The sequence below is a fragment of the Micrasema longulum genome, unplaced genomic scaffold (assembly GCF_059751315.1).
Source record: "Micrasema longulum isolate JH-2025_06_02 unplaced genomic scaffold, ASM5975131v1 h1tg001511l, whole genome shotgun sequence".
Lineage (NCBI taxonomy): Eukaryota > Metazoa > Arthropoda > Insecta > Trichoptera > Brachycentridae > Micrasema > Micrasema longulum.
The window spans coordinates 159,551-182,602 of NW_028278695.1; the positions used below are offsets into that span (position 1 = coordinate 159,551).

General features: G+C 30.7%; 1 protein-coding gene and 1 long non-coding RNA gene across 2 annotated transcripts in view; both read left to right on the forward strand.

The window, feature by feature from the left end:
* LOC148275106 (uncharacterized) overlaps positions 1–21,365 on the forward strand; it is a 65,877-nt gene extending 44,512 nt beyond the window's left edge. Inside the window, exon 3 of the long non-coding RNA XR_015824117.1 lies at positions 20,240–21,365. This is a non-coding gene — a long non-coding RNA (uncharacterized LOC148275106). The remainder of the gene's footprint in view (positions 1–20,239) is intronic.
* Positions 21,366–21,428: 63 nt separating this feature from the next.
* Positions 21,429–22,862, forward strand: LOC148275107 (uncharacterized; the record flags this gene model as incomplete). The annotated part of the gene is made up of 2 exons (XM_088236135.1): positions 21,429–21,765; positions 22,852–22,862. Coding segments are annotated over 2 exons (348 nt in total), but the record flags the coding sequence as incomplete, so codon positions are not given.
* Between the last annotated feature and the right edge of the window lie 190 nt (positions 22,863–23,052).

Consider the following 23,052-nt stretch of genomic DNA (forward strand, 5'->3'; position numbering starts at 1 on the left):
AAACCACAAACGAAAAATCATCATTCCATGCCCGCTCCCTAGTTGGGGGCATATGGTATCCACAAAGAGCCTCCAAGTATCTTTGTCAGCTGCCAGCTTCTGTGTATCTTTCCAAATCAGGTTTACGTCCCGTAGTTTTGAAATCAAGCATACATAATAAAGAATACGGATAAAACAATAAAGAATAATAAAAAAAAAAAATTATACAAAATTAGTTTTAATCATATGTTATACATATATACAAAATAATATAATCATTGAAATCATTAGAAAATAATACAAAAATATCATTGAGATAATGTGGTATATTATGTAAAAAATTAGTGTAATAAATAATATAACCAAATAACAGTGAGTACTGAATTCAAGAATTTTAAAAAATAACAATATATAAACATATTTAATAAGCAAATAAAAGTATGGAAGGAAAGCAGATGAGTAAATTTGAAGACAGAAAAGTTGTTGTGTTGTTGTGTCCATTATATTATTTTTTTCTTCCTCAAAAAACTTACGCCCCCGCCCCTTCTTTATTTACATTTAAGTCAAGATTGAAATGTCACTATGTAAATATTTAAGTTTTTCCTTTATCCTTCTTCTTTTCTTCCCATACCCTCTCCTCTCTTCATTGTGTAGTTTTTTTATTTTCTTAATCTTTGTTTTTAATTTTTGTATAAAGTTGTAAGATTCAATATGTCCATGTACTTGTAATTTTCTCAAACTGAACGGTTTGGGTAGGTAGGAAGAAACTGCCTTAAGGCAATATGCCCGCTCTTATATAAACTGTATACGTATATTAAGTGTTAAAATAAAGATAGCCATCACAAAATATAACCACGAAACAATATAATTTTTGGTCCTTCCTGCAAAATTATTGTCTTTTTTTTAAATTTCGCATTTTCAGAATAAAACAAGTAAAATAAGTCATTTTTAATACTTGTATAAAAGAATTTTCACTCTGCAAACACAGAAAAATTTTGGTTTGTTGTCTTATGCTGGAAATAATATTTTCTATGAAACTAACGAACGAATAGTCAAACCAGGTTAAAGTTCTTTTTCGTAGTGCTTTTGTACCGCGCAGCCAAGATTCGTCAAATAAATATTTACCGGTAAGACAACAATTATGTTTGAGTCGAAATGGGGTTACCGGTATGAGACAGTAGCAACAAGTATGTAAACTAAACGGAAGTACTCATAGGAACTGTTAACAAGTAAAAAGGTTCAAGCAAAACATTTGAATACGGTTATTACTGTACTAATTAGTCTCTGTTTTGTATTGTATAAAAACGAATATATTAAGTATAATATATTTATGAAATCCTACACGTACAAACATATCATTTAACCAGTTTTTTTGTACTAAAGTCCGGAAAAATTAGATTTAATTTAGTGTGCAGTTTTATGTAATATTTTATTCCCTAATGCCCGTAAATACGGGCTAAATAGCGGCAAAACACAAGGTGATGAAAGTACGTTTAACTGTTCTCACCTTCAAGTTATTCTGTGCATAAGAGATAAGAGTTAAATGTACTAAACGTATTCCCTCACCTTGAGTTTTGTCTGTACATACGGGCATAAGTACCCGATTCACTACTCAGAAACTACTAAAAAGGCCAAAAAACTTGCATCTAAATTAATGGCCATATTATGGCTCTTGTCGTTCAAAAACATCCCAGATGCTCTAAATATTACTTATATTTTCCCGATTTGTGAAAATTCCATGTTGTATAAGTTTTTGAACACCCTTTTTATTTATATATTGTGCGATCTGAGGTTTTGAGAAAAAATGCAAAACAATAATCGACATCATCAGGTCTAATATGGTGAATCATGTAAATAGTATGTACCTTTGCATTTTAAACATAATTTATGATAGCGGAATAATAAGTTAATTCGCTAAACTGACAATATGAGCTAGTGGATGCAGCCAAAAATCTATTGGAAATTTTTTAAATTTTTTTTTTTTTTTTTTGCACTACAACAGGCCAGGGGGCCTAATTACAGTGGTGAATTACAGGCTTGAGAAAAATCACATTTTTAATTTTAGTGTTCTCACCGGGAATCGAACCCGGAACCTTCCGTGCGTGAGTCAAGCGTCTTGATCACTACACCACGGAGGCCGCCTGTATAAGGACCAGAAAAAAACAACATATCATAATACTGACTAACCTGGTGTTGAGTCCTCTTCCTTGTCGGCAATAAGCTCACGCTGTCGGGGAAATTTGTGATCATTATTATTATTACTCAGGTTACATAATTCTTTTTTTTTAAGGACAAATATGACGAACATTACCGTTCGTTCTGTATTTAATTTGTGCTGAACTAGGACACCTGCATTACGGTGTAAAGACGATTTTCAATATTATAATTTTTGACGTGGTGTGAGATATATTCGCCACTATGCATCATTATGTCTGAGTATATTTTGGTAATAACAAAGTACGCGTTATTTATTTTGGCAAATTAGAGTGTAGTTAGAACTCGAGGCTTTAGACCATTTTTTGGCCAGTCGATACACTTTTCTGCTAAGTTTACGTCCAAATATTATAGTAATTAGAAATTCTTTACGATGCAAATATTTCCGTTTAAGTCTTTTATGTATACTGTTTCATTAGACTGTAGTGCAAAACGAAACAAAAAAGTAATAACATGGTTAGACGCACTTACGAATATCAGAGTTATTATTACTGATAATCACGTTGAATCTAGTATACCTAAGCGTGGTTATAAGAAGATAACGCTGTGCTCGGCACAGAGTCAATATATTGTTCGTTCGTATAAAGTAGAAGCAAGTGTGAATATAATGTTTAAATCATGAGAAAAGAAGGCACAACATGCTCTGTACTTTGGTACCATAGTGTAATTGAAGACTTGGTTTTAAAAATCTTAAATGTCACAAACCAATAATTTTTCAGGGGAGTGTTTAAACTAAAACCACGGTTTTATTATGGTTTTGATGTTCTTTGATGGAATAAAAAAATATATATACTTTTAGTGCACTGAATAGAACTTGAAAATTTTATTAATATTATTGTGTATTCAAATATTCAACAAAATTACAGTGTTATTACAAAATTACTGTTCCAAGTCAATATTTGAACCTTTGTGGTTTTTAGTCCAAACTATGAAGAATATAGTAAGAATGGTTGAAATGCATTTTTTTTCTTCAGAAACTTGAATAGTATTGAACTTTTCGTATTCAGATTTGTCAAAATATTCAGTAATATAAACCAACAAGCTGCAGAAAGTGTCTCGGTGGATTTTAGTTTTAGTAAAAATATAACAATTAAAATTTTAAAAAAATTGTAAAAATGTATAATTATATAATCAAAAATTTAAAAAAAAATCCAGAAATATCCAGAACACTTTTTGAACCAAAAGCGACAGTGGGAGAAAGAAAGAGACAGTCAAACAATAAGTGACAGTGACGTTACACAGTTATAGAAATGCTAATTAAAGGGTATCATTCATACAAATTGACTTGGACAATTAAGGTTCGTTTTTTAAAATACGATATTCATATGAAGATTTGTTTTTTTTTAAACTTAAAGACGTACCGAGACGTATCAAATACACTAACTCAACAAAAACAACTTACTAAAGCACGCTAAAAACCGGCCTAAATAAAAATCAAAGTCTTATCCTTTTTTTAAAAACACGATATTTTATAGTGTATCCTTAATTTCAATAATTTATGTTGGGTGCTAGTGAAATATAAAATAAAACTTTTAGCTACATACAAAAATTAAAAGTTAGATAACCTTTAGGCTGTACAAGATTGTTCACGCGAATTACAAAAAACCCTCGGCTGGAAAATTACGTTTCAAACTAGTGTCAAGTTTTGAAAAAAGCGGGTCTCAATTGTTGTTTTCAAAAAAACACCGTGTTTTAACAGTGGCTACCAACGATTTTTTAGAAATATTTAGAAAAAACTATTTGTATGGACGCGTATAATAATAAAATCTAATAACATTTGGAAAATTTTGAACATTTGATGTTTTTAGAACGAGGCCTTTAATCATTATATAAATTCCTACCCGCGAATAACAATAATTAGTCGTGGATTAAGCATATATTTAATTATTTGTATGAAAAATCCATTTTTATCAACTCAATTAACTGTATTATTATACGAAATTCAAAACTTTCTTGTTATTTATTTTTATCAAAATTCAGGTTAGTTAGGTAAAATTTCTTTTAAGTTATTTTAACAAAACTCAGTTTAGTTAGGTAAAATTTCTTGTTGGCTATTTTTACCGAAATTCAATTTAGAAAAATATTTCAGTGTAATATGTAAGACGCTACTTAAGCCGTGAAAACGAACTTAGCGAACGAAAACGGCGACAAATTACATGTATGTATTTATGCTGAGGAACCTATGTAAGGTCGGTTAGAGAGTCTAGGCCGAAGAAACGGATCAGGGTATAATTGCGACTTCACGAAAACGCAAACTGTCATGGCGGATCGATATCGGCGGGAAATCGTGTTGGACTGATTATTACAACATACGAGTAAAATCTTAATACTATTCAAGGTGGGTGGGTACAATAAGCGGCGCATTTATACAGAAATTTGATACTTAAATGCGCTATTTTGTGAATATTTTAAATAAGTAATGGATTTAACCGACTTGGACGTTTCCTTCTTACAAATCTACATCTCTGTTGAAATATCTATCAATTTTATTCTGGTATAGTGCATAATCAAGTCATACAAGAACATAATTTAAATAGCTTTTTTTTTAGATAAGTAGGTACCTATAAGTTTACGTTTATATGCTTTTTGGATAGTTAATTTAATTTTCAAATATGAGGTAGAATAACTACTTATGGTACATTTATTAGTTATATCCATTATATTTTCATTTATACAGGATGTTCTTTAAACCCTGTCACATCCGATACCACGATGATCAGTATGAGCAAGAAGACATATTGGCACATTAAAATACATTTTTAGAACGAATACAATTTACAAAAATAAAATATTAAAAAAACAAATGGTAGCTTACTTCTGCAGGGGTGAAACGAGGAGGGGGGAAGGGGGAGTCTGATATACCGTCAACCGCGCGGCGGCGCCTCCCTCGCTTTTCCCCTGCAGAAGTACGCAACCATTTGTTTTGTTCAATATTTTCAATTAAAAAAAATTTTCGTTCTGAATTTTTTTTTAAATATGCTTATATGTTTTCTTGTCCATACTGATCATCGTGGTTCCAGATGTGACAGGGTTTAAAGAACAGCCTGTATATCTGTACCTTAAAGGATAAACCACGGGAATTGCATTGAACAAAATCGTGCAGTTTCTAATAATTTAAATCTATAAAGACCTTCTATTGTAAAACAATATTTTTTTCGATGATTTTAATACATATTAAAATAGCGTATTTGGGGCTACTGATGTGTTTTGCATTAAAACAATGTAAACTTCTGATTTTTATTTCAACTTATTTTTTTTTATCTTTCCTATCCTAATTATAAAGTATAACTTATAGGCGTAGATAAGATTTAAGTTCATATGTACCGGTATCTTCTATATGAATTATATGTAAAAACTGCTGTTTTTTTCCAAAATAAATAAATAAAATAAAAACCTTTTTACGACGAACGTGAATTTCGATGTTTTATACACGTATAAAAAAGATTATTGCAATCATGTTATTTCACAAAGTTAATGCCGATGTTCGACAGCGCCCTCTGTTGGCCCGCCTTGCATTCCGTGCGATGTTCAGTTACAAGTTACAGTACTAGCGTCCTACATTATAATGATGTCTGACTGTCCAAGGTGGGCTTTGTTTGTGAGAAAAGTTTGTAATTAGAGGTTTTGTGCCTCGTTGGTCACCTGCATCGAATGTAGGAAAACAAATAAATAGTAACTCATTAACTATCGCCACTGCAATGTCTCGAGTATTGTTTAAGGATTCATTTTGCTTGTCAATGATTTAATGTTTAGGATACATGTTTGTATTTTTCATTGTAAGAGCTAACTACGCGGCATTCCTAGTTTGTAGTGATTTACAGTAAAGTTAAAATATGCGCCATTTTACGTAAGAACGTGACGTGAATAGAACGCCAAAATTACACGAATTTACTTAATTAAATAATTTGAAATAACTATTGATGTACAAAAACACAGTTTTCATTTATAATTTCAGGGTTTTAAAATGCAAACAAAAAACGAATCGCAGTTGGGATCACGTCATTTTGACGTCACACGTCATGCCTGTCACAGTTTTCATTTATAATTTTCGGGTTTAAAAATGCAAACAAAAAACGGGTCGCAGTTGGAGTTACGTTATTTTGACGTCATGCGTCATGCCCCCAGAGCGCCCCTCTGACAAACATTGCGTACAAGTATGGCGTAGAAACGTAATACGTACCGTTTGTTCCTGAGGGCACAAAAGTCTATCTTTAGGTAATTAAAAAAAAGCATATTTAAAACCTTTGAATAAAAATTATCCGACGTCCCACAGAAAAAATATAACACTGTTACTTTCGTTATTTTTGCTTATTTAAAAATTACATTTAAAAAAAACCTGGGAAGATCCTGTTAATTTTTAATTACTTATGTAAAAATTAACATACTTGTGCAAAATTCATGTTAAGAATACTGTATTTATTTATGTTATTTTATTTTTTATTTACAAATCATATAACACAAAATATTTTACTAGTGTTATACGTTGAATTACATTCCCAGGAGTTACAATAAGTCAATTCGGGACACAAATAATATTAACATTTAGAAAATAACACATATTGAGAACAACAAAGAAACAAAGCAAGTTTAGCACCTTTATAACTAAATATAGCACAACAATATATACGCCTAAAACATTTTCTTATACAAGCAGAATAAATATATATAAAAAAAGGCTTTTAAGAATAAAAAAAAGTAGTGAATCTACTAAGGTTACGTTTTTCGTTTGCATGGGTTGTCTTATTCCTTAGGTGCATGTTGTAATTATAAAAAAATAAAAACAAAAATGTGATCTTCATGTAGATTTAGATCTATGATTTTTCAGTTTTGACATATACAACAACAACTGTTGAAATAAGTTCATTGACCGAGACAGGTCTATCCATTTCCATAATATTTTCTTATCTGTATTGATAATACATATAATAAGTATCTCTTATCTAGATATGTATATCTGGAGATTAATTTTATTTTTGCAATATGGCCTACTGTTTAGATTCTAAATAAAAATAATGTTAAAAAATATTATTTACGTGACACAGAAAAAAACAAATAATCAGAAAAATATGATAAAACCTTACACAACATTTAAAGGCATTAAACATGATATAATTCAGTTTCTAGTATTTTCATTTGTTTATTTTTATATAATATTATCGGGTTGTGGTCCGGTGGCTAGTGTCTCGTACTCACTGATCAAAGGTCCACGGTTCGAATCACACTCTACCCCATCTTAATTCCCATTTTCTAATAGTGAGTTATTTACATCTCGTTATTTACAATTACGATAGAAATAAAAATGACCAAAAAGAATATTAAACAAAAAAAAAATTAAAACAAAATAAGAAATGTATACATCGCAATCCTCGAACATTATTTGTTTATTTATTAACGCCCAAAAGGCTTTAACATATTTAAAATAAAAATAAATATTTGGGTTTTATGTTTTACCCAAATATTTCATTTTCAGGCCCATTTTCAATGGGTTGTAAATAACTCACTATTATGAAATGGGAATCAAGTTGGGATTCGAACCACAGACCTCTGATATACAAAGATTAGAAACAATCAACAAATATGAATATAAAATGAAAAAATATAACTAAATATTATTATTTTTTTAGAAAAAAAGAAATATCTGCGTTTTTATAATTTACTCAAATATTTCAATTTTAGTGGCCATTTTCAACAAGTTGTTAATAACTCACGGGAGGAGGTGGAATAATAAATGTAATATTTCCTTACTATTTGTTATTTCTAAATCATTTTTTATAGTACTAAACGCTGTTTTTTGGATTGTTATTTTTAATATTGTTATTGCATAAGGTATCATTATTTCTTCCAATTTCCTATATTTTTTCCCTGTTAATTATTAAAGTATAGCACAGGCACAGTCTAAAATGCTTTAATACGTTCATAAATAATGTATGATAAATAGATTGTCTTATTCGCCCAAACCAATATTGAATAAACTGCTCCACAAATGTATTGTTTATGTTATGTTTTAGTTTTTTTATTGTACGTTTTGTTATATAAATAATATAGGTGTACATAAATGAAATATTATCTTTTAAAATTGTCTGAATATTTTGTTAATTATTTATGTATGTAAGTCTTCTTTGTTTCTTCTCGCATGTAAAATATTTTTAAAAAAAATATATTTTTAAAAAAAGTATATTGTTAAAGCACATATTTTTTATTATAAATCTTTGTTTATAATTTAAAAATGAATAAATAAATACTTAAACTGCAATTTTTTAAAAATAAAATGAATAAAAATATAATAATCAGATGAGTCTTACGCTAGACGTGGGAGTCTTTTTTACAGATATTATACAATATTGGTGTGTAAAAACCGATATGTAATATGATTAAGTAGACAAATGCAACACAATTCAAATTTTTTAGCTGTTTGTATGTTTCTAACATATTTTTTTTTCATAATATTATATGAAAAATGGTTATTAACGTAACAGAATAACCAGTATTTTTAAGGTTGGTTCGAGAATCTTCGTAATCAGGTTACAAATAGCAATCGAAAATGAGCGAGTGTAGTTATCATTAAAAACCGAAGATTTATGGCTCTAGACGTGTGATTTCATAATATTATACTAGCTATGACATTACCAAGAAAGGATTTGTTTAGTGCAAAACATGAGAAAACAATTACTGGCTTTGCAAATGATTTGCGTTTTCTATTTGTATCATTGATCTGAGCCCGTATTACAATGTAAAGTTAAATATCTTTTATTTATCTACAAAGTAACACAATGTTTTTTGTATGAAATATAAAATACTATTAATAAAAATAGTTACCGACGAAGATACTTTGAATTTTCTTTATACCGTCTTCATAAGTGATGAAGATAGCGTTTGTAATTGTGGCCTAGAGCTGGTTTTATGAACGCAATTTTAATGCGTTATAGCGCATATTTACGTTCTAAATACGCGTTATAACGCCTTAAAATTATGTTCATAATTCCAGTCTAGTAGCTCAATCACAAATAACTATCGACGTGCCAATAAGCGATGTGATAACAATTTCTCACCATGGTTGTTTGTCGTATTCGCGATCACAATGGAACATCTGTGAACACCTAATATTGAATGTCAACATATTTACGTTTTGCGACGTATAATCCTGCCGTGCAATCACATATTTGAATATCACCGGCGTAAATATGTAAAATATTTAAAAACTGCTATTTTTATTTATTATTTATCATGCTATTTATTGCATTAAGCCGACGGTTGGCAAGACAAGAAAAGCAGTCGCCTTAGTAATTGTAATTTGATTTACACTTTTTTGTATTAAATACTCCTTAATATTTTGCTAATTCAATGTATTGATTTTTTTTTATAGTAAACGCCGATTTTTCACCAGTGAACTGCATTTATTTACCAGGAAAACAAAAAACGAACAGACACGAGCGTTGACTTAGAGATTACACACGCGTTGACTCATGACTGCGATAAATTAAGCATGTTTATTATTGTTCATTGCGATCGCTCAAATGCTTAGCATGTTTTTATGCACGTCAATAATTATTTGTGATTGCGCTATAAGGGTTGAAAACAGTACTGTACGAATCGAAAGAAGCTGTCATTTAATGTTTTAAATTTTTTTTCGGGTACATTAACGAATTACAAACACGTTATAAAACGTTAAAGGGCCGGTGATTATTTAAAACTAAGTGTTAACAGTAAAGTAAATTCTTATCTCATATGTATAGATGATGTAATAACTTATATTTCCATATAAGTTATTAATTTAAAAAATACTGGTTACACTTCCACTTATTTATTTTGACCAATTGGCGCTTTCACCCTATAATGGGCATCACCAGTCTGAAGATGCCCATTAGAGGGTGAAAGCGCTAATTGGTCAAAATAAATAAGTGGAAGTGTGCCAAGTATTTTTTAAATTAATAACTTATATGGAAATATAAGTTATTACATCATTACAATGGAATTCCATCAAGAATTGTCAATAAATAATTTAAATGAAATCATATGTAGAGAATAGCTTGGCAGTGAGAAGAGTAGAATATACTTTCCTCACCTTAATTTTTGTCCCTAAATAGGGGATGAAAAATAATAATGATAATACTTTTTATTTATTTTTTATACGAGTATGTACTTTATTTGATATAAATTATTTATTGACAACTATTGATGGAATCCCGTTGTGATGATGCAATAACTAATATTTACATACAAGTTGCTAATTAAAAATACTTGGTACATTTTCACTTCTTTTTTCGACCAATTAGCGCTTTCACCTTCTAATGGGCATCTTCAGACTGGAGTCTTCCACTTAGTCACTTGCACTTATTTTTCTTTAGACTCTTCAGACTCCAGTCTGAAGATACCCATTAGAGGGTGAAAGCGCTAATTGGTCGAAAAAATTAGTGGAAGTGAACCAAGTATTTTAAATTAGTAACTTATTTGTAAATATACGTATATTTTTATACTAGTGTTAACATTGCATTGCAATTAAACGCTTGCGAAAAAATAAAGTGATTCTACATACTTAATTAAATAATCGTACAATGAATTCTTATTGTCAAAAGTTGATGCTTAATTCAATTAGCTTTATGGCAATCAATATAAATTTACGTTTGTGATGATTCTTTCTGTTAACGAATCATTGAGTTTATTTATAAAATTTCAAATAAAAATGGTATTTTATGAATACACTCGGGGCAATGCTGCCGGTTTCAGAAGATATCAAAGCCTTATGAATGGAAAATAAATATAATTGTTTATCGACAGATCATTTTGAAATGTCGTTTGCATTAACGTGACCCTCTTCGATGTTTTAAATGCAACTAACTGCATTCGAATGGCATGTACCTACAAAATTCTACAGTATTATAGTGCTGGTCCCTATATTACAATAAAATGTTTAAATATAAAAAAACTCTATTACCTGTGTCCTAGGGGATAAAGAATACAGTCTTGTGGATGAAATAGGACTAAATCTCTGGATTTGTGTTTTCGACTTGATGGCTGCTTTCAGGTAAAAATCTCGAATAAGGAAATCACTAATCACGTTTTCTTCACGTGACAGACGTTCATTATACGCTGCATTAAGTGTACCTGTGCAATGCTTTATGCACCATCGGGTGCGGATAGCATGTTGATGAAATATTCTACCCAGATACACGAGATTTTTTTCTTCCTGTTTTAAAATATCCCCGTTTACAATTATCTTTCATTTAGTTATACTTTCATCTTTTTTAAAAAACAATCTGTCTCGTTAATTCCTTCGATACCTTGAGACTGTAAATAAGGCTTCACTTTTTCCCGAAACGTGTTCGAAGAAAATTATGTAATTTTGATTTTGCGATGTACGTTATGTTAAAAGTGTTAATCCAGGAATTAAATGAAATGAATAAGGACTTACGTTTTCCTTTCTTTGACACATGTTCCAGGATAACACTCGATCGTTTAATTTTTTCTTCAAGTTATTTTATTGATTCGCGCACGCTATCTTAGATTGACCTTTGAATAAGGTTTTTTTGTGATTTTTTGTCCATTAAGATGTCACAAATTACTGTTCCTTCTTTAATTCAGCGCAGGGAAAGAATAAGTCAGTGACTGTGGAATTCAAGTCAAGGGCCACCGGATTACGAAGGATAGGACAAATTGACACTTGAATTCAATCTAAACAAATCCATACATCATCCATTTTAATTTCGAGATCTTGGAATACTTTTTGATAAAAAACTTAAATCCAACCATTACATTGATCACATTTGCAAGAGAACGTCCAAAATCTGTGGATTTATTTTGCGAATATCTAAGCTATTCAATAGCCCAAAAATTGCGATTACATTGTATAAATAATTTGTTCGTAGCTTGCTTGAATTTAATTCTAAAATATGGTTTCTTTATTATAATATTCATATAACGCAAATTGAATCAGTGCAACGTAAATTTTTAAAATCGTTAATATTTAGAATGGGATCAAATACCTTCATAATTAACTATTATGATAAAGTACTTCCATATCTTTAGTTTAGAATTCAGAAGGATTTTGGGTGGTTTGATATTCTAGCACAAATTAATATCTAACTGTATAGATGCTAATGATATTCTTGTTCAGATTAACTTTAATTTACCTCACCGTAATTTGCGTACCAATGCTTTGCTGTGGGAAATTATAAAACCAACATTGGATTCTTTTCCCCTTTGCCAAGGATGCTCGGAACAGTGAACAAAATCTCATTAAGCGGTACTGTCGATGTGTCCCAACAGCAAGGGCAAGCATTCAAGAAGCAAGCGATGTTGTCACTCCTGACTCACAATGACACACTTGCTATGTCCATTTTAAGATAGTTTAGATTAAGTGTTATTATGTATATTTAGATTTATTTATTTTATTTTAATTTATTTATTAAAAACGCCCACTGGGTATTATTACGAACATATTTTTACATGGAGAATTTTTATAAAGAAAAGTAGAAAGACACTATGGAACATAGTAGACTTTGTGGGAGTGGAAGCGGGAGAGAGGTGTTTATAATTGAATTTGATTCAGTGATCGTTTGAAAGAAGACAACTTGTTATCAAAGAAATCAAGACTGGTATGTTTGTTGGCAGACCTAAGAATTCTGGGCATAAGGGAATAAAAACCATAGTTAGTTCTATGGTTATCGGTATGAAAGAGTAAGTTTTGTCTGTCGTTTCCAATTGGAATTTTTAATTTTATTGAGCTCGGTAGTTCAGGCGCATCAAAGAGTGAGTTGAGAATTTTAAATAGGACTAGAAGGTCGGATTTATTTCGACGGTCTTGAAAAGAATATATATTTAAGCTAGTTTCTAGCTCATTATACGTATATTGGTATCCGGATAAGCCCAACCTCCAGCCTATCTTTCTCAAAAATCGATGTTGAACTGATTCAATATTCTTGATGGGAACATCATAATATGGAGACCAGATAAAAAAGACCAGATATACTCATTAATGCCAATTTGTTAGGGTTTCCATAAACCTGTTGATTAGCTTAACAAAAAAACACAAATTATCAACATCTGTCAGCAAATCATTATTGCATTTATCTTAGACCTTTGACTATTATAATTTGTTTAAATATATGGCAAAAATTTCAGTGACGTGAAAAGCGGTAGTTTCACTTCGTATTTTTCACCTCGGACAAATTGAATTCACAGTAATTATCGCGTGTATTGAACGTTATTCGTAGTTCCTATGTCCAATTGGCAGTATTACCACAAGGTCTTGTGATGTGACCGCGAGTGCACTGACCCCTATTGTAATTTACGATTTGGTCCGCTTTCAATTTCGCGACCAATCAGCAGTCATTGTGACCTTAATATTTTCGATCAGAGGCGTACCTGACTCTGTACTACACGTCATATATTACTAAACAGGTTAATATCTCAGAGAATTGAGATGAAGAAATTACCAAGAAATATTTAATTAAAAATACTCAATTTTACAATTCTATTTTTGATTAATTTAATTTTTTGACTATTCTGAAGATGTCTATTATAGGGTGAAAGCGCTTATTGGACAAATTGGAGTAGAAGCGTACCGAGTATTTTAAATTTATAACTTATATTAACAGCAAAAACAAAAGCAAACCATTACGCCGTTTATCCGTAAGGATAAGCAGTGATTATTCCGACTTTTGACATGTCCATTTTCAAGTATTTGTTGAATTTGGTTATGCCATGTCTTTCTCGGCCTTCCTCTATTTCTGCATCCATTAACATTTGCATTGTAAATATTTTTAGCCGTTTTTTCGCTGTCCGTTCACTCTATACGTCCAAACTAGTGTAGAGCTCCTTTCTCGATTGTGTCGATAATGCTTATTTCAGCCTTACATAATGTATGGATCTCAACAATTGTGCATCTATCGTACATAGTTTTACCACACATTCGCCTGAGAGATCGGATTTGAAAAGCATTCAGCCTACTTTCATCCCTGTTTTTACAAGTACATACTTCGCTCCCCTGCATCAGGGTCAGGACCAGGACTCCATTGTGAACTGCTAATTTTGCCTCTTGCGACGAACATTTATTTGCCAAGGTTGATTTAAGTGCATCGTTCACTCTGTTCCCGGCACTCATCCTCCTTTCAATATCTTTCTTAGTCATTCCATTCCTAGTAAACATACTTCTCAGATACACAAATTCCTCTACTTGTTTGAATATATGTTATTGTATAATTACTTCCATTTTCCTTAATTTTTTCTTTTTAACTACCTTATTGTCTTGTCGGTTTTGCTTTTCTTTTAATTTGTTACCAATAATATATATAATGTTGTTTTAATTATTTATAATTGTACATCTTAATTTTTTTAAATCGTTGAAAACAACGATACAAAAGATACTAAAATTTATGCATACAAAAGTATGCATAAATTTTAGCGATTACATCTGACGAGGCAGTTTAGTTATACTTTACGTCGATTGACTATCAAAATATGCCAAAATTAAAAAAAAAATATATCAACGCTATGATTTTTTACAGTTTTGTAATTTTGATATTACTCCGCAAGTGACGTCACACGTTGTCGTCGGTGAGTTCTGCTGATTGGTGAGCTGGCTTTCCGGAGACTGGAAATCTATCACAATACTCTGTCATTGGTTGATTTGGAAGAACTTGTGACCGATTTGAAAAAAAGGCGAATATTAAATGAAATGCTCTAATTATTACAACATGTAAAAAAGCGTTTTTATATCCAATATCCGATAGCACTGAACTTCCTATGGGTAGGCTTTTTTTATGTTTTCTCTTTTCTTTTGCTCTCTGTATTAGATTAATCAAAACATATTAATATTAAATATATTAAAATATTTTTATATTTTTTCACAATATATTTTTTTTTTAAGTACTCACTGTTATTTGGCATATTATTTATTACTCTTATTTTCTACTACAGTATAGAGTGAGTTTCTAGAAACCATATCTCAATTGTCATTTGAATTATGTTTTCATATATTTTTTTCTCTATTGATTTTAATGATACGAGTACTATTATTTTGTATAATTGATTGTGTATGAATGTAAATCTGTTTAATTTGTATTTTAATTTTTATATATGTTTTTTTTTTGTTTTTCTGGATTGTTATCTATTGCATCAAATGTTATTATAATTTTATTCAATTAATTTTATTAAGTATTTTTTATTGGTAATTATAATGACTTGTCACGGGCACAGCCTAAAAAGCATTATTAGGTTTATTTATATTTAAACATGTGTAATTTTTTTGAATAAATAAATAAAAATAACATTTTAAGCGCGTTCATATAAGTATAGACAAGTACTAGATTTATTACCAATTTACATATCAATGGATTCTGTTGACGTCCCGGGTTTGATTCCTGGCAGGGTTGGCGCGAAATGTTTATTTTAAAGTTAGTTTAACACTGAAATATTTCACTATCCATAGTCCATGGGATGGAAGGTACCTGAAGAGTACGACCGATTGAACGTTACCTTCATGTATCCGTTGATCGAGGTACGCTGCATTTAGCGTTCCAGTGTAGTGCCCTATGCACCGTTTCGGATGTGGAAAGAGGTACGATGATGAAGATGACTCATTGTTGTGATTCATTAAGATAAAGTTTTTCTTTAGAAAAAAGAGAAATACTAGAGTTCTTACTATTAACTCCAATATTTTAATTTTCAGATCATTTCCTAAAAGTCGTAAGTAACTTGTGCTGGAAAAATGGAAATCGAGTTGTGGTAGAGTGGGATTTGAACCTGGAACCTTTAGTCCGTGAGTCCACAATACTACCTCGGGACCACAACCCGATTCGCTTTGACGGTTTGACGAGTTTGACATGCACTTTTGAAATTGTATGGACGATATAATTTTTTTTTATTGTAAAATTTTCGTTATTAAGGGCCAAGATCCGAAATAGAGAGCCATGCTTACACCGTCCCACAACTCGCATAAAATTATTTTTAAAAATCTAATAACAACCGCCGTGCGTCTAGTTTAATATATGTTTCGCGCCAAGACTTGCAATATAAATTTGTATGGCGACAAGAGGCTGTAGCGTATCGAATTATTATCAAAGTTTTATTTAATTACAACCAAAATTTAATTAATCGTTCTATGAAGTTGTTTTCATGCATTTTAACCTGGGATTATGATAGGAGTTTTTAATAAAATGTCCATAATAGGTGTGCGGAGCATGACAGAAAAGGTATTTAAGTTAAGAGTTTTTAAGTAAGTTCCTGCATTTATTTCTCATGGGATTTTAAACATTTTAATTAAAAATTTCAACCAATGCAAGTATCTATTAGATATTTACCTAATTATCGGTATACAAATAACAGTTCAATCATGAGTAAAATTGCTTCTGTTGGAATGAGGCGAACTGATGTTTCTAATATCTGAGCGTTAAGATTTTTGATAAAACTCGTTTTTAAAAAAAAGGAAATTTGATAAAAAAATATCGGTTCGAATTCTCGTAAATCAAAGATACAAATTACTTTGACGCAGTGTTTGATAAAATCGATAAAATTATTTCATGCAAAAATTTTGCGTTCGAGTAACGCCACTGAATGAATGAATGCAACACTGATATTTTATTTATATTGTTTTATTTATTGTTTTTAAATATATTATCGGTTTTTTAGCTATAAACCTGTGTCTTTAAAATCCCGTTTAATGTTTGAAAAAAAGTCCGGTTTTACCTCGCGATGCTTTTTGCATTTTAAAAATTTTTCAGAATCTTGAATGTGGTAACATTTTCACAGAGTAATCATTGTCTTGAAATAAACAGTAAAAAATGGCGAAGTTATTAAAAACAAAATCTTTTTTTGATGTTAGTATTAAAAATAATGTCAATAGCAGATTACGTTTTGGTAAAAAATATTTATTTATTTAACGGCTGGTGGTGTAATAGTCAGCGTATTTGCCTGCCATTCAAAACGTCTTGGGTTTGATTCTTTTGGCAAAATAAAATATTTTTCCTTAAAAAAAAAAAAAACATTTGTGCAAAGTGGCCACTATAAATATTCAAAAGAAATAAAAAATATTTATTCATACATAATACTTGTATGCATTACAATAATTTCAATTAAGTTTTTAATTTCAATTAGGTTTTTCTTGGTTCGGAGATGACAACAAATAATGATGAAAAACAAGCGGCATAATAACCCAGAAAATATTACCAGTATCTAAAAGCCCGGGAAAATTTAATAACCGCAAGTCATTTTCGTATTTCGGATTGACATTTTCAATTTTTTGTTACATTGATAACTATCCTTAAGCGAATTTTGCATTGATCCAACACAGGGACTTCTGTGTATGCAATATGTGCATTATAAATGTTGATATGGAGCTATTGCAGATATCAAAATCAAGTGCTTGTTTGTTGATTTATAAATGATCGACGTCCTGTAATAATGATGAGTTAGTCGCATGTCTCAAGTAGGGTTGTAATTTCAACTTTGAACATTGACAACACAAATAAACACACTTTAATTAGATAAACACCATCAGTAAATCGCTTCTTTAGAAAAAAATATGCATAATATGCCGCAGCCAACATAAAATTCTTTTGCAAAATTCAAACTCGGCTCTTCTCACCAACATGGGTGCACTTTATTCTTGAATGCGATTTTCAAAAATGTATTGAATGTCAGTTAATATTACTTTAGTGTTACCAAAAATCCAGTAAAAAGAAATAAATGGGAAAAAATTATAAGGAATGTCAGGAAAAAATCTGATTGGGATCAATAAATAGCGAATGTTATTTGTAAACGTTAAAAAACAAACTTTTTTTAAACACATAAAAACAATTTTTTAAAACATTTAAGTTTGTAAGTGAAAATTCTTGATGTAATGTTCATTGTTATTTATTATATAAATAAAAGACGAGTGATACTTTAATCTACAAATTTGGAAAACCAGGGACCGGTTTCATCGCTTTCGCGTCATTTTCTAGACTGGTATCTTCATTAAGGAGTTCATTGTATTTATACAAAACAGAGGTAAGGATAGATACAAATAAAATACTGAAACGCATTAAAATAGCATTATATCAACTCATTAGTTAACCCGGAAAAATTTTGATAATGATCCTTAAGATAAAAATTACTTTATTTAATTTACTTTCATACAATTTTAAATTATCTATCCTTACCTCTGTTTTGTATAAATACATTGAACTCCTTTAAAAAAATACCAGTCTCGAAGATGTCGCGAAAGCGATGAAACCGGTCACTGGATTTTCCAAATTTGTGGATTAAAGTATCACTCGTCTTTTATTTATATAATAAATTTCAAAAAAACAACATCCTTCCAGCATTCTCGTCGAATGCAACCCTGGTAGGTCGATGGAAAAAAGATTTATGCTTCTAACTTTTTTTTACAGATTTGATTGAAAATTTTAATATTTACAAACATGCTCAGCGCAAAGATCTACATATCCCTGAAGCCGCACGTAAATCGGTTAAGCCGTTTAGGAGGAGTTTATTGACATCACACGTGCAGAAGAATTGTACATATATATAAAGATTATTTTATGAAGTTTTTTATAGAATTTAAGTGATAAGATTATGTATATATATTAGAACTATAAGCACCTGCTGACGAACTGCATTTTATGCAGTTCAGTAGGACTTGATAATTCATATGTTAATTTTTGTATGCTTTTGATAAATAAATTTAAAAAAAAATTAACAAGAAGCATTTTACTTAAATAAAAAAGATTATATTTTAGGTTGTCATTTCGATTGAACTTTGCCTAACGAATCAATGATATCGTTTCAGCTATCTTGGAAAATTCGAAGATTAGAAAAGTTTGTAATTGTTTTAATCTTCAAAAAATAGTTCAATAATATGGGCATTTACTAAATACCATTTTAAATGGCACTATTTAAAGTTAAATTTACTATTAAATAAATCACTTTGTAAATGTCTGATTTTGAAGAAAATAATTATGCTTTTATTTTTACTAAAACATTAATCAAATCCGATAAAATAATAAATGATACTCATCTCAATCTTCTGTCTAAAGATAATATTGTTGATCCATCGACGCTGGAAATCCAATTATTTTTTTGTCTTACTACCGATAACAACTTAATTGAATAGATAGGACATGTCAAATTGATAAGTTGGGGATAATTTTGCAAAAAAGATTCAACCCTCATGAGAGTAATTTTAAAATGATTAAAATCGGTAAAAATAAAGTTTTCTCGCAAAAATGCATAATTACGAGATAAGACGACAATCTAAATGACCTTTTTTTGGGTTATTATGCTGTTGGCCGTTTGCACTCTTTTCCGACGTTTTGGATCGCATTACAGCGTTTGTAATCAGGGTTGATTACATTACATCTTCATTTAAAACTTTGTTGCGAATCATCTGAACGGATGTGAAAATCTTAAAAATAAAAAAAAATACTTTCACAAAAAAAAAATGTATTTAATATTTCTTCCTTTTCTGTAAAAAATCCTTAAAACAGTTTTAAATGAATGCCCCGAAATAAAATAATAACTTCCTTATTTCTTTTTAAAAAAAATATCGTGTGGTAATTTTACCCATTTAAAGTTTGATTTTAAACTATGAGAAAAATTCGAGTACCAGGGTGTTTGAACTATTTTTCGGTCATCTCGTAAAATGTTACTTTTGTGGGTTACTGCCATTTACCTGAACATAAAGGTAGATACAAATAAAAATTAGATATATTGACTTCGAAATACTTTTTAATCCGGCTTAGGGGCTCGCCGAATATCTGGTATACGGCCCAATCATTATCTGTTTCATCACTATTTCATACCATTCAAAATATATTCTATTGTCAAGTTTTTTTTTTGGTAAAAATAAATATTTGCGTTCTTATGATTTACCCAAACATTAAATTTTGAGGGCCATTTTCAACGAGTCGTAAATAACTCACTATTAGAAAATGGGAATCAAGTTAAGGTAGAGTGGGATTCGAACCACGGACCTTTGATCCATGAGTCCGAGACACTAGCCGTAGGACCGCAACCCGATTCTAATGATTTTTAGTTTTGCTTATCTGGTGTGTTTTGTTTTTTGTTTCAGTTTTGGATTGAATTATCAGCTTGTGGCGAATGAAGAAATTAAGACTTACCCTTACGTACGACGTTTAAGGGATCAACGTTTAAATGCGGAGACGAAAAAAAAATAGTATTACACAAAATAAATTACAAATCCTCAGAATGAAAACCCAACCAAACACTTGAGAAACTTTTCTAAATTACACGGAGATAAACATATAAAATCTAGATTAGTTTATCTCATTATCAAAAGAGAATAACACAAAAGAGACCCAAAATTTGGTTTGGATCACCTCGTCGAAATTTTAGTCTCAATGCCTTGAGTAATGAAGGACTGTTGATAAGCCGAAAATAGATCTGATATAATACATTGAAAAATCATCACTACAAACTGAAATGCTTTAGATCTGATTGATAAATGGGATTCAAATTATTGAAGAAGATCAACTGAATAAGATAAACTACAAATCGAATATCGAATTGACAAACAGTCGAAGATAAATTGTGCGAAGTGTCCATAGTTTGATTAATCTAATTTAGTTGAGGTGCTCAAAATTTATTTTTACTACAACTTGAAAACTTTTGAATTCAGCTGTATTCCATCTAGTCTATGAACTATTGAAACACCTAGTTCTGGATATAAATAAGTGCGACATTGACCGTGTTTTTTCGCTATCTTGTAAGTTGTTCCAGATTAGTTTCAAGGTTCTGATAGTGTTGAAGTTAAGTGTTGAGCAAGTTTGAGCTGAAGATTTCTTATTGTGAATGACACTCATCTTTAAGACAGATTCTCCAGAATTTGATGTATTGTTTGCAATTTTAAACCATCCAGCAGTTACAGGTTACCAGAGCTTTGAACCTGATATAAATTCTTTATTATTCGCCAGATTAAGAAATTAATTATCTGAAGAAGGAAAAAGACGAGATCATTACTAGACTCATAATTTGGTTTGATATTTAGTGATTATATTGCATAAGATATTTATGGCGAAAATACGACAATAACAACAAAAAGTTCAAGGAATTAGCGATTATCCATTAGCTCTATAATATTGGATTTGTCGAAGTATAAATTTTAAAAAGATTAATAACAAAAACATCTTTATTCGCTGCAGTTTTGTAAAACCGCGAGTGATAAGCTGAAAGAGGCATTTAAAGCGAGAATACAATTAAAAAAAGGGTTTCTGCGATTGACAGAGTACAAATAGTCCGCAATAAATCTCCAGGCCCGAGAGATAGGATTTGCCAGCATCCCGGGGAGCGGAAGCGGCGCGTGCATCCCGCGAGCGCTGGTCCAGTGCTCGAGACGAGGCCATGGGCGGGCGGGCGTGACGGCCGCGCCGCGGTGGGCGGCGGCGGGGCTGCTGGCGCTAGCGCTGCTGGCGCTGGGGGGCGCGGCGCCGCCCCCGCAGCCGCGCGCCCAGCGCTCCGCCAACCTCAGCCACATCACGGGCACCTCGAGGAAGATCCACCTCTTCATCAAGAACAGGAACCTCCAGTTGCTGCCCGACGGCGTGGTCAACGGAACCTCCGACGAGAACAGCGACTACAGTAAGTGCTTTTTGATTTTTCTAAATTTTCATTATTTGATAGTTATAAGAAAGTGTGCGGAAATACGTAAAGTAGGACAGTCTTACCAAATTACCGTTTAAAATGCCCACATTAGCGACACATTTCTTCTAAATCCATAATACATTTTCTTTTAAGGTATCCACGTCAGAAAAAATGAGTTGTAGTAACTCCTGGGCATTCTCAATTACTTTTAAATAATTTTTATTATACTTTGTAAAATATTTAGTATTATATGATTACTATTTTTTTTTAAATATATATACTAAAACTTAGGAGATAAATAATTATTTTATAAACGAGTAATAGGATAATTTTATTTTAGCTCGATTGGTCCATATAACCCGTACAAAGTAGAAATTAGAAAAAAAAACTCAAATACTAAACATAAATTACTTTACAAATAGTTTCTGACATTAAAAAATAAAAAGATAATAATTATTTCAATAGCGGCAGGATGTAAAGACAATACTATGTAATTTTTTTATTTTTTTTTACATATTTATTACAGCAATTTACAAGTAATTATTTATACAACAAATTAATAAAGTAGTAAAAGTAAACATATATTTTTATTTTATTTTTGCTGTTGGTGCATCTAAACTGCCTAACTAGGGATAGCTTCCCCGTTCTAAGGCAGTAAATAATGTATTTTACAATAATATTAAAAAGTAATCACAGTTTTATCATTATGTGTGCTTTTTCAGTCTGATAAGTAAACAGTAAATATCCAGAGAAAACAAAAATAATACCAAAATCTCTATATCCTAAGTCCTAAGTCATTACTAGTAAAACAAGAAACTAGCTTACGTCCTTCTACATTGGACAACAATTTCTCAGACTACCTCGATTGCTACTGAATTGCATAAGTTGGTACCGTTCAAATGTTAAATAAGCTTCTGTTAATGTGTTAGTGCCTGTCGGTGAACCGTGGAAACCTACAAATTTCGTTTGTATTAACAGGAACACTAAAATCATTTTTATTCTCTCACGCACAAATAAGCAAAGTTCACGAGAGATTTGAATGTACTATACATGCTGCATTTTTAATTGTATTTTATTCTGTAGCGGAGTCTTAATATTTTTATTTGTTTTTTCAATGTTAAAATGTATTGTATGTATTTTTTCTTTAATGAAGATATTCTACTTATAAGTACGTAAAATAACATTCTTTGTAAGCCTTTGTAAGCCACATAAGGTCATTTTGAGGTTTAGCTGAATTTTATGTTTATTATACATTACACTCTCGTTGTAAACGAAAGTTTACAG